Source organism: Silene latifolia, chromosome X (assembly GCF_048544455.1).
Source record: "Silene latifolia isolate original U9 population chromosome X, ASM4854445v1, whole genome shotgun sequence".
In the NCBI taxonomy this organism is placed as follows: Eukaryota; Viridiplantae; Streptophyta; class Magnoliopsida; order Caryophyllales; family Caryophyllaceae; genus Silene; species Silene latifolia.
The window spans coordinates 247,434,215-247,447,066 of record NC_133537.1 but is presented as its reverse complement, the minus strand read 5'-3'; the positions used below and the strand labels follow the sequence as shown (position 1 = coordinate 247,447,066).

The window sequence follows — 12,852 nt, the reverse complement described above, 5'->3', positions numbered from 1 at the left end:
CTAAATAAAATTTTATTTAATCACATTATAATAAGATGTCATTTTCTCTCTTATGATGATAATTTGTTCAATTTTAAGGAATTAATTAATCTGTATCGACATACACATAATTAACCTTTTTCAATTAAGGGAATCGTCCTTTAGGTGTGACCTCAAGGGATCAACTGATCACCACCGTCGCACAACAGTAATGTCAAACTCTAGCCAGCTAATCATTACCGATATGTGTGGACCAGTTGACTATATATTTAATGTATCATCCCTTTCGTATTCTTGTTATGAGATTTAAATATGTGATCAATATGATCGACAATTGTGATCGCATTATTGTCGGAGGACACATATTCCAACACCCCTTTGTTTTTAACATTGCTTATTTGACTGCTCAACATTTTAACGTTGTCGGGCAGAAGGCAACGGGCACGATTGCTTGTCGTGAGTTGGTGACCCGCATTGCCCGCAACCTTTCTCCCAACTTTTCCCGTAGCCTTCAATATTTAGATAAGGATGTAGTCATTGATATTTCTGCTATGATTGCTATGTATTGGTTAGCAAAAGACAAACGGACATGGAAGATTAGTAGTTCCACGTCCGTGACTTTACCTTCACCTAACCTACCCCGTCTTTTACCCTTGACTACTGTGTCGGGTAGGTTACCACCAGCTCCACCTTCTTACCTCCTTGACCTTACTCCTCCCGCTTCTAAGAAGCCGAAGAGGTCTCCCACTGTTGTTCGGGAGACCGGAGAGTGGTCTACACAGACACAGGTTAGGCAGACACCCACGTCTATGCCCACGCCTATCCCTACCCCTACACCTACACCCTCTGTCCCTCAGTCGGCTTTACCGACTAATTTTTTTTGCTCCTGCTGTTTATGAGACGCCTGAGGTCATGGACCAAGGGCGTCGTGATGCGCTTTTATTGGAGATGTGCAGGAGAGTGGCTCGTATAGAGCGGGATAAGGCACTTGACTTATTCCCTCTGTATGAGTACCACATGATGAGAGGGCGTCCTGTCTCAGCTGACTGGCCACACCCTTCTTTCTACCGGTACCCGGCGGAGGGGTACCCACAGCCTGCGAGTGAGGAGGACACAGCTGAGAGGGAGGTGAGGTACCGAGCTGAGCTTGCTGCCGGAGGTCGTTAGAGGAGGAGAGGAGGAGGGGACCCCACCTACGAGGTGGTTGACGAGGAGGCTGACGAGTAGCTACTGGTCTACTCACTTCCTCAGTTTTCTGACTAGTTTGGGGAAGTTCGTATATATTGTACGTATCTCTTGCTTTTATTATTTTTCATCTCCATTTTATTTATTTCATTTGTTTATATAATGGTTGTATTTTTCCCGTCCCCTATTTATTCTGCCGGTGTATGCTGGAGGACAACGAGGGCGTTGTCCATTTTGGTTTAGGGAGGGTAATGCATCCTTTAAGTCTGCATTTGCATTTGTTTTGCAATCACGTTTATTGCATTTTCTGTTTGCATCGTATTTTATTTCAAAAATAAATGAAAAATCCAAAAAACTAAAAAATTCGAAAAAATTCAAAAAAATATTTCACGTTTACTTTTGCATTTAGGTTGAGTCGGAACGGTGAATTTCAATGATGAAATTGCACTACATTTAGTCATTTCACTTAAGCCTTACAACAAATTGATATCTTATTGGCTTTGTCTTCTTGCATATCTACGAGTTAATGTTTAATTTCAGCTGAACAAATAGACTTGACCCGATAATTTTGGCAGACTACTTATAATTTCTAAGTTTTAGACCCTTAATAACTGGTGTCATTTGTGACCAGTTCATATAGGATTGAGAGTAGTATACTCCTTGCATAGCACGTTTCATTAATTTGCACATATATGAAATTCAATTTGTTTTTGCCTACATACATTCGGGTTAGTGGTTGGTGTCACATGCAGGGAGGTGCTTACATTCCCTTTCTTTCATTTTTACCCATTAAACTCCACATTTAGCCAAATTTGCCTTTTGACCCTTAACTACATCCAAATTTAGCCTGCCTTGTCAAGCTAGTTTAGTGTATGTTTTTGCGGTATTTTGTCTTTTGATCTGAGTTTGGTTTATATTGTATTGTTTTGGAGTTGGTAATTTATGAAAAAAGGAGGGTGATATGATATGAAAAAAAAGGTTGAAGAAAAATTCGAAAAAAAAAGAAAAAAAAAGAAGAAAAAACAGAAAAACCGTGGAGAAGAAAGAGAAAAAGAAAAAAAAGAGAGTTTGATTGCTGACGGTTTTTCCTCCTATGCATTATTTTTATCCTATGAGGAGCATTTATTTGGTTAGTGAGTTTGTGTGCCGAAATAAGGGGCACTTGTGCTTATTTCTAATGATTAAGAATCGGATATTGTTCAGTTTGGTTTTGATTAGGTTGCTAGCTTGACTATTAACCTCACAATTCCAAAAATATTTTGCCTTTCTTACCCATTGCCTCACTTTACCATACTTTTTTAAGCCCTCGGCTATGACAGATTCTATTTGGTTGGAATGTATGTACGGTAGTTAGAATTGTCTATCATATTAGCTGCATGCATGTTTATATCGGTCGTAGTTTAGGTGTGCGACTATTTTTCTTCCTCTCTTTCATTCATATGCTTAACCTTTGCTTCATGAGAGAAGAGTGACCCTTGAGAGTCCATTTTTAAAGGTCTTGCAAGGTCGACAGTTCAGCTTTATTATAAACATCATACAACTCGTTTGCACTTGATTGTTTTGCTACAAGTATTAGTTGTTTGCATTAAATTGGTTTAAGTGGACGATTTGTAGCTAGCTCTGAGTTTTCTATTCCATTCCATTAGCTTGCATATAGTTTACTCGAGGACAAGTAAAGGTTTGGTTTGGGGAGGTTTGATACGTGCATTTTATATAGCCTTTTTGAGTCTTTGTTGCACGTATTTTCTATGCGATTCTCGTAGTATTAAGCTACGAAAGGCCCCGAATAGTCTACTTTGGTTCGCTTTGATTTATTTGCAGGAACGGACAAGAAAGTAGCTGAATCATGCCTTTTTCTGCCCCTTAGCATGCATTTATAGAGATGGAAGAATTGAAGCGGAATTACTATGCCTCGGAAGCGTGAAGTGGTCTCGAAAGCTAATTAACGAAGTATAGAGCGGGTTCAGTGGCAGTGTACTCGATTGAAGGCTTTTGTTAGCCTTTCTGTTCGATCGAGTAGATATGGGTGGTGAGAAGACCTCGATCGAGAGCCTGCTGTTCTCGATCGAGAGGTGGTACTTTGAGGTTCCTCGATCGAGTATGTTAAGTACTCGATTGAGAGGTCCTGCTGAGGATTTGCTTGATCGAGGAGAATGAGTTTGCTCGATCGAGAGCTTTGCTAGCATACGCGAGATTTTATCGCGAGAACTTATTTATTTTGTTAGTTAGGTGTTTAATAAATATCTTTCCTATATAAAGGAAAGTCGTCACTTAGGTTAGGGTTATCTTTCATTAATCTCAGAAACTCTTAATTACTCTTAAGCATTCATTTAGCAGACACTTTTATTTCTCTCTTGTTCGACGTTACTTCGTTCTATTGCCGGATCTTATACTTTGTAATCCTTCTTACTCTCTTTATTCAATTTAATCTTCTTTTGCATAACTTAATCCTTGTTCTTAATTCCTGTTTTCATTAGTGTTGTTGATAAGTTTATGTTATTTCATCTTCATCATCTTTATATCATGTCTACTATTATTTCATCGATTGTTGTTATTTTCATTATGAACATGCGTAGCTAAATCTTTTTATGCTAGGATTAGGGGAGCCATGGTAGTGAAACAATGAAGTTATAATTAGATTCGGAGGTTTACATGTGAGAATTGATTCATAGCAATATAATTGTAATTGTTTAGTTGAGTGCACGCTTCTAAACTAGTTAATCCGGTTAAATTCAGACCTAGATCGAGAGTTTGGAATGAACTGACCTGTTATGAACAATAGACTGCACTGATGAGGGTGAAAGCTAAGTTAGTAGTATTTTAGGGTGGATAGCGGACCGAGAGGACCTTTCCTTTACCCTTCTCACATCAGACCGACTGATCTTACCTTTAGCAGAATTGTGTGATACCATGGTGAACCGACATCCTAGCATTTCTCTCTTTATTTGATTACAACTTATTTCATTTTTACTACTTTTATTTTTCTCTCTCTTTTTGCCATTTAATTCAAGTTATTAGTTTAGAAATCAAATCAAAATACCCCAATCTGTTACCGTGATGGACTAGAATAACAAGTAGATATAATAGCCTCCCTGTGGAGTACGATACCCAACTTACCTCTACTATATTAGTTGAGCCGGTTGGTTTATTTTTGAGGGGGTTGCGACAGCCATGTCAAGTACCGGTACAATAACACCGTAATAACACTACAATAACAGCACAATAACACATGAAAAAAAAGAGTAAAAAAATTAAAGTAGTAAAAAAAATCAAAGTGACACCGGAATAACACCAGAATAACAATACCACCAGAATAGCAGCACAATAACACGTGGTAAAAAAAAGAGTAAAAAAATCAAAGTAGTAAAAAACATCAAAAGTGACACCGGAATAACATCACAATAACACCAGAATAACATCACAATAACACGTGGTAAAAAAAGGGTAAAAAAAACAAAGTAGGAAAAAAATCTAAGTGACACCGGAATAACACCAGAATAACAATAACAACACAATAACAGCACAATAACACTTGGTAAAAAAAAAAGAGAAAAAAAAAATCAAAGTCGTAAAAATAAATCAAATGAAAAAAAAAAAGCACAATAACAGCATAATAACACGAGGTTAAAAAAAAGAGTAAAAAAAATCACAGTAAAAAAAATCAGAGTAACACCAGAAAAACAAGTGGTACAAAAAGAAAAAGAAAAAAAGGTAACATAATGAGAAAATTAGAGAAAAATATAAGAACTTAAGAATAACACTACAATAAGAGTGTGAGCACAAACTCACCATAAGAAACCAAACTCACAAGATCCCATTTCTCTCTCTCTCTCTCTCTCTCTATATATATATATATATATATATATATATATATATATATATATATATATATATATATATATATATATATATATATATGAAATAGGATCATATGAGTTGGATCATGTTTGGTGAGTTACCTCTTTAAATCTAGACCATTGATCTCATCTAAGATAGAGGGCTGAGATTAAATCTTGCTTAACTTATAAATACTCAATTTTTTTTTTCTCTCTCTCTCTCTCTCTCTCTCTCTCTCTCTCTCTCTCTCTCTCCCTTCTTCCCCTAGAAAGCCATAACAAAAGAGAAAAAAAAAACGACGATGACATCCTTCATCAAATCTGTCAAATTAAGTCTTCATCAAATTCGTTCAAATTGCAGGCTACAAACTCAATCTCCATCCTCAATATAATCTTCATCATCCTCGTTCAAATTTATCATCAATTAAGGAGATTTCGTTGTCGCTTTTGCTTCATCTTAGTATTTCTCTTCACTTTCACGGTAGGTAAGTACTAATTATGTTTTTCTAATTCTGATTTGTGCGTTTTCATTACAATTCTTATCTAATATCCGTTTCATTTTTATTGAATCGTTGTTTGTCCATCTCTACTTATGTGTTGTTGTTAAATTACTTGTTCTCTCAATTTTTTTTCCAATAATTTTTAGGGTTTTGAGTTTGATATGAGAATTCTAAATGATCTTTTGCATTTTCATGTTATTTTTAAGGTGTTTGATCGATAAGTTTTTTTTATTCAATTGTATTATTTTGCATCTTTGATAATTTCTAGGGTTTCGTGGTTTTATGCGTTACAGTTATTGTATTACTTTACCTGAGTTATTGTATTACTCAAACTCAGTTATTGTATTTTATGTTACCACTGTTAGATGTATTATTTGAAATGCTTAGATGTAAAGATGATGATACTTAGATATAATCATTGGAGATTTTTAAGTGTAAGGAAACAAAATAGTTATATAATGAAAGTAAGTGATATTTTAACCTTGTTATATATAATTGTTTCATTTTTCAAATTTTGTTATTGCATTAACCAATCTCAATGATTAATTAAATGGAAATGAGTAGTTATTCAATTAAACAAGATGAAACAAATAAAAGATAGAAAACTGGATATATATTCGAGTTTCATCTCAATACAATAACACGTTTTATTCATTAAAATAACTGAGTTTCTTCATTACAATAGCTACAAATACCAGAGTTCATACATTATAATAACTGAGTTTTTACATTACAATAACTACAACTAATAGAGTTTATACATTTAAATATCTGAGTTTCTACATTACAATAACTGTAAATACAAGAAAACATTATTCTCAGTAAACAGCTGAGTTAACTGTAAAATAACTACATTTCTTCATTAAAATGACCAAGTGTATATATCAATTTTTCCATTGAACGTCAATTATCCACGTCTATCGTGATTCGACCTGTAAATAACCAAAAAGAAGAATATAACTTACCATAACACCCAAGAAGTAACTACAAATTACAATACTTGAGTTTTAATAATAGAATAATTGGGTTCAAGTAATACAATAATCGAGATGTAATGTTACAACAACTAACGAGTGAACAAGAAAATTGTATTTATTTGAGTTTCTTCTTAAAACAATAACAAAATTTATTCATTACAATAACTCAGTTTTTACATTACAATAACTAAAAATAGCAGAGTTTCTACATTAATATAAATGAGTTTGTACATTACAAAAACCGAATTTCTACATTACAATAACTGAGTTTCTGCATTTGAATAACTATCAAATAACCACGTTTCGTCATTACAATAACTAAGTTTCTAAATTCAATTAGACATTTTAACAAACAGTTGGTGTGCTAATCTAGATTACCAACAATTTTTCAGGACTATGATAATAAATCATCAATCAAATGTCAATGGTGTGATAAACAAGCATACTAACGGAGTAGCAATTGAAATAACTCGCAAAATAACATATATTAACTTACATAATTTACACTTACCTTACTTCGTTTTGTCAATTTGTGCTAGGGTTTCTTCAAATTTTGGGTAAAAACTGACGATTGGTGCGTATATTAATCAAATTGAACAAGATAATGAATTAATTTTATGTTATCGGCTTGAATTACTTCAGTTTTGTGAAAATTTGATTAGATTGTGCCATGAATTTGAAGAAAATAAGAAAAAAAGGGGAACAATGAAGAAGCAGGAAAACGTAGGATGAGTGGAAGAGAGAGAAAAAATAAGTTTGTGTATTTTTTTGGTCTAATTTCAGCCCTTGATCTTGTTAGATCCAATGGCATATAAATGCGGGGGTAACTCACGAAAAGTGACAAACTCACCGGATCTTGCCTTATATATATATATATATATATATGGGATCATGTAAGTATGACTCATATATTTGAGGATTGAGGATTAATACTAGCCGTCAAATTTAAGAGATCTAACGCCCATCATTTAACGCACATAATTAAGGGCAATATGGTAATTTCATCACGCGCATATAAATACTCCTTATTCTGTCCAAATTCATTCATTCTCGCCTAAAGTCTTTCTCTCTCTACCTTATATCTTCTTCGATGCTTTATCAATAGAATCCCTAATTTTCTGACGATTTCTATGTTTCGAATTCAATCTAAGCTCAATCATTTGTCGTTCTTCTATTTCTTATCAACGATTGCGATGCTAGGTACATCTCTTTATCTTTAATTTGTAATTTCAGTTTTATTTTCATGTAATTGTTGTGTTTGCTACATATATTTGCAATTACTAGTCATCTTACTGCGTTTATTATGTTTCGTTTTAGTAGATTGTTTACTGTATTTGATTTCCCTATTTTTCAAGTGATTTACATGTTTTCATTGTACTGTGCAATTTTCTAGGGTTTGTGTGTTTCTTTCTTTTATTAACTGCAGAAACTTGTTTAAATCTTCACTTGTTGGTGGTTAATCATAGATTGAGTAAATTTCTTATGTTTATGCTTTTAACTCTTGTAATTTTTATTATTCTTCATTATATTGAGGTACACAGGTCACCATAATTCATGTAAATCGCCTAAAAATTCATGCCTTGTAGGTTACCGTTTCGTCATATGTTCGTTCGTTATTCCCTGGTTTTTCGTACAAAGGCCACCGTAGTTTATTGTCATTATCTTTTATGAGCAACTAGTTGTTGCCCCAATTTGGCTAAATAGTACGTTTAAGTAATTTGGACATATCAAAACATAATGGTACATTTCCTCAAAAAAAAAAAAACATAACGGTACATGGTTCATCATATATTTTTAAACGTTGGCCCGAACACAATGCATGTCATTGCTTACAAACGTCATGAAACATATATTCTAAAGAGAGTAACTCATACTTGTCCGTGCAAAAGGAACACTTGAAAATGCTATTACAAACTTGTTATCGCTAGTAAGAATAAATGATGGATCGTATAAACAACTGACTAAAACAAATTAACCTCCACATTATGTTGTACTTCTCTTGAATTCAAGAAAACTAATAAAGTTCATGTAACTATCGATATAAAGAGTATAATTAATTTACACGGTCAAGGCTTGTTTGGCATTCATTTCAAAAGATGAGAAATGTAAACCCCTAGCTCAAGTCTCCATATCACTTTGCATTGCTAGCCGACCCTCTGGCTCAAGTCTCCATATTACTTTGCATTGCTAGCCGAAAACTCGCCCAAGTGATCTGCATCTCTTGATACAATTAACAACCAATGTTACAATCCTGAAGCTAATCCCAAATCAACGATCAATTAGTTCAGTAAACACAACCCCAAAACTTAATTCAATTGATAAAACTAATCATCCTATAACAAAGTATCTCAATTTCCAATATAAAAAACAGCCTAACCAAGTATAATGACAACAAGAGCAAGCTAAACAAGACTTACACACCAAACAAATTCACGTAAAGAACCAGACTTTATTCTACATAGTACCCCTCAATTTTTCGACTTTCTACATGGTACCCCTACACTTTTTAAAACATACATGGTACCCCTAATTGTTGTCATTATCACTAAGTGTACCCCTAAACTTTATTTTCAACCAACTAAACTCAGTTTTAGGCGTTAGGTAATGACTTGGACGCGTAACCAAACTTGTCATTTATTATCCCATGACATAAGGACTCTATTAGCTCAATATCCATCTCGATTCTAATATTTATTGATATAAATGGGATAAAAAAATTTTAACGGAAAATTTATTGATTCCTTGCCAAATTATCACGTCCAAAGATGGATATTGAGCCTAATAGAGTCATTTTGTCATGGGATGATAAATGACAAGTTTGGTTAATCACTTAACCCCTAAAACTGAGTTTAATTGACGGAAAATAAAATTTAGGGGTACAGTTAGTGATAATGACAACAATTAGGAGTACCATGTATGTTTAAAAAGTGTAAGGGTACCATGTAGAATATCCCTAAAAACAATTGTGAGCAAGAAGCTAAAAACCAAAGAAAATATGAAAGGCAAGATTCAATTACCATGTTGTGACAACTTTGACGCACTCAAGACGTACATAAAATTACCAAGAGAAAATGAAACAATTAAGTTTGAATAAATCCGCAGCATACTTGGCATGTGTATATAGCCTCTAACATAGTAATTAATAAGAGACTGCCCCGTACAAGTCGCCATATTATGGAAGAGTATAAAAAAGCTATGCAAGAAAATGGACACGGATAACACATGTGAGATACTATTGAACCTCAACACATGGTCTGAGAGGGGGTGATCCAAGAATACCACAATGATTCCCATGAAAACAGATTCAAGGTATTACATATGCTAAAAGTAAAAGAATGCTAGAATTAGAAACTGAGTAATGAGATAGCAGCACGACAGTACCTAATGAATGAACTGGATTAGAAATTTCTTCCTCTTTCTCGGAAGGCATTTGCATAAATTTAGTTTGTGAAGTAGCCACCTTCTCTTCCAACTCAGTAAACCTTGTTAGTGTATGTGAGAACAAATGTGTATCAGCGAGGAACAACTTTAAACCTGCTGGAGGTCTAAAATCTTCATTGGGAATTGATCCACCATTCACATTTGGGATGTTGTGATGAAGATATGAAATCAAACTGGTGGCCCCTATCCACACTTTTAGAGTTGCATATCGGATGAGGCCGATCGGAGCTGTAAAATCATACACAACAAATCCGCTCAGAATACATGAAAATATGAATATTAAAAGTTGAGATAAATCAAACATGATAAATTTCACCAAGTAATTTTATGTATATTTGCAGAAAATTATGGTCAAAACTGATAACGGTTGACCATCAAAAATCATACGAGGGTAATAAAAATGAGACGAGGTAGCACAAAATACAGACACAACCGCCCTACCCACAAAATACGGAGACAAATTGTGCGTAGAAGGTCGTATATTCCCCAGTCACCTCGCTCGAGGCCTCCACCCCCTCGCACTGATACTGGCAAAAAAGTCTATTCAGGCACCATGCTCTTCCACTTCGTTCACCAGCGGAGCAGCCCAGATTCACCAAGACCCTTTCGGCTACCACTTGCACCACCATATCCAGATATCGATGCCTCTCCACCCTTAACGAACAACACTGTCAAACAGAGAACCAAGAGCTGCCATGGCTCAAGCTCCTCAACACACCAAAAAATAAACAAACTAATGTTTCCAACGTAAGCAAGAGAAATACTTATTCAACTGAAAAGAGAAACACTTATTCAACTGAAAAGAGAGATACTTACTCAGAGCATTTTTGTCTGTCGATGCTAGCTTCCAGCATCGAAGGGCACGACTCCGTCTTCAAAACCGGTATCCATATATAAGTTGCCTAATAAAAAAACATGCTGAATTAGTAGGAAAAATAGTAAAAAGCAAATGAAGACGATTGCCACTTATATATGAATACTGATTTAGAATGAATAAAATCAATCTAAGGTTCAGAATTAGTTATTGTTTGATTAACGCTATATATCATCAAACCTTCATCACAATATGGCACGACCGCTAAATCTCCGATGCTCTATTAAATTGAAATAAATAAACAAATAAGAGAAGAAATTGTACCAAAATGGAAACTATGTAAGGCAAGCAATCATACTAACAAGTCAAAATCAGGCTGATCGCAAAGCCATACCCTCTCACAGAAAGATCAGTTGTATTTGGGGTGAAGCTTGGATCAAAGGCATCTAAAAACGGAAAAGGATTGTAATTAATTGAAAGACCCAACCTGCTGATATTGTCTATGTTCAACATACATGTGTAAATCCAACTCTACCAGGCAACAACCAAGAAATTAGTCTGCTCAATAATCTCAACGGCCTAAGTGCTAATGCAATCACAAAAGAATAGAATAGATAACTCTCACTGAAAATGAACTAAGGCTAATCTAAGAACCTGTCATATTTATTTTCTACGTATAATGCAATGATATGTGTCAATGGTGCATACAGGGTTATTCAGTGTTAGATAGGGGAAGTTGGTTATTGCAAGGAAACGATTGATTTGGACTCCTATATTACGAAAACTCCTTGAATCTATGAGACGACACCACAGACACACAAAGTGTAGAGTTCAGAAGCCCTGACACAGGTCTACCAGTAGTAGGGAACAACCACAAGAAATTTCACTCCCTCCCCTAAAAAGAAAAAATAAGATATTGGTTGAGTTGTACACTTGGACACGTATAGACCATTAATCATCACAAGCTGATCTCAGTATTTCGATTGCTGATGAAAGATATGGCAATTATAACATAATCTCATTTAGTTTCACTACTTCCTTCCACCAAGCAGACTAAAAAGAATCATTATTCCCTTAGGAAATAATTCGAGTCAAATCATAAATAAGGCTTTTCAAAGGTGCATTGTAACAAGGTAGAAGTGTTCAAACAAAAAAAATATTAGTCACGAGATCATACCGGTGGTTCACTTGGCTATAAAGGTGGAAATACGACACCAAAGACGAAAAGATCGTCATGATATGGAGTTCCTGCCGGCCTTATAATAACATCCCTCAATAGATCCATCCGTGATTCATAAACTCTCACAAATATAGTTTCTGCAAAAAGAAAAACCAAAAATCAAAGATATAAAAATGAGGCCTTCATGTATTGCTGCTACTGTCGGATCCTAATCCTGATGACCCACTTGAACCAAAAATTGCTAACTTGTACAAGAGCAATTTACGAAGCCTACTCCTAGATCTTGGACCCAAAAACATGCTATGAAAACATTAGTGAACTGAAATAGTACATGTAATAAGATTATACAATAAAGCATATCCCTTGAATTGGGCTCAAACGACCTTCCAACCTTTATTTTATTAGTTCGTATATTATAGTGTATGTAAGACGTTATTAATAATATAAATTCTTAAATAAGATCGTATAGCTGTTTTCATTAATAACTTTTTTATAGGTATTTACGAGTAATCCCAATGTGGGTGGAGTTGACCAGAGAGACGTAAAAATAGTTCTTCAAGACCTATTACGCGCTTATGTAGTGATATTTATGCGAGTTGTTAGGACATTTCCGACAATGGCAGCATGAAGGAATGTCACATGTAATTTTGGCTTCAGTTATGAACATAACATGAGCATAAATGGCTTGAAAAAATCAACAAAATTGGCTTTCCGTTTCAATGAATTTAAGATTCAGAGAACTTTAAACAAGACCTAAAACCTTTACTTGGAGCAAGGAAGCAGTCTCATGGTAGTTTGAATAGTAGAACTGATGGTGCCAGTGCATCCTGAGATAATACGAGATGGCGTAAATATCTCAGCAAAAGACGGATTGTATGACTCCGTCCCCAACCGACTATGTGACCAACCCTTTCCCTCCGAGAAACCATCTAACATGATC

General features: G+C 34.8%; 1 protein-coding gene across 12 annotated transcripts; it reads right to left on the bottom strand.

Moving 5' to 3' along the window:
- Nucleotides 1-8,303: 8,303 nt before the first annotated feature.
- On the bottom strand, nucleotides 8,304-12,277 carry LOC141623886 (uncharacterized). Of its 12 annotated transcripts, XM_074440046.1 has the most exons (7): nucleotides 11,910-12,237; nucleotides 11,127-11,178; nucleotides 10,973-11,012; nucleotides 10,735-10,820; nucleotides 10,360-10,572; nucleotides 9,859-10,146; nucleotides 8,304-8,689 (listed from the first exon to the last, which is right to left on the bottom strand). In XM_074440046.1, the coding sequence occupies exons 3-6, from the start codon at nucleotides 10,976-10,978 to the stop codon at nucleotides 10,032-10,034; spliced, it is 420 nt and encodes a 139-aa protein (XP_074296147.1). In that variant the 5' UTR covers nucleotides 10,979-11,012; nucleotides 11,127-11,178; nucleotides 11,910-12,237; the 3' UTR covers nucleotides 8,304-8,689; nucleotides 9,859-10,031. The 12 variants fall into 12 exon arrangements, 1 of the variants encoding a protein (XP_074296147.1); XR_012533704.1 differs by lacking the exon at nucleotides 10,973-11,012 and having other exon boundaries at nucleotides 10,360-10,626; XR_012533697.1 differs by lacking the exon at nucleotides 10,973-11,012 and adding an exon at nucleotides 12,244-12,277 and having other exon boundaries at nucleotides 9,859-10,820; nucleotides 11,057-11,178; nucleotides 11,910-12,049.
- Nucleotides 12,278-12,852: the final 575 nt, after the last annotated feature.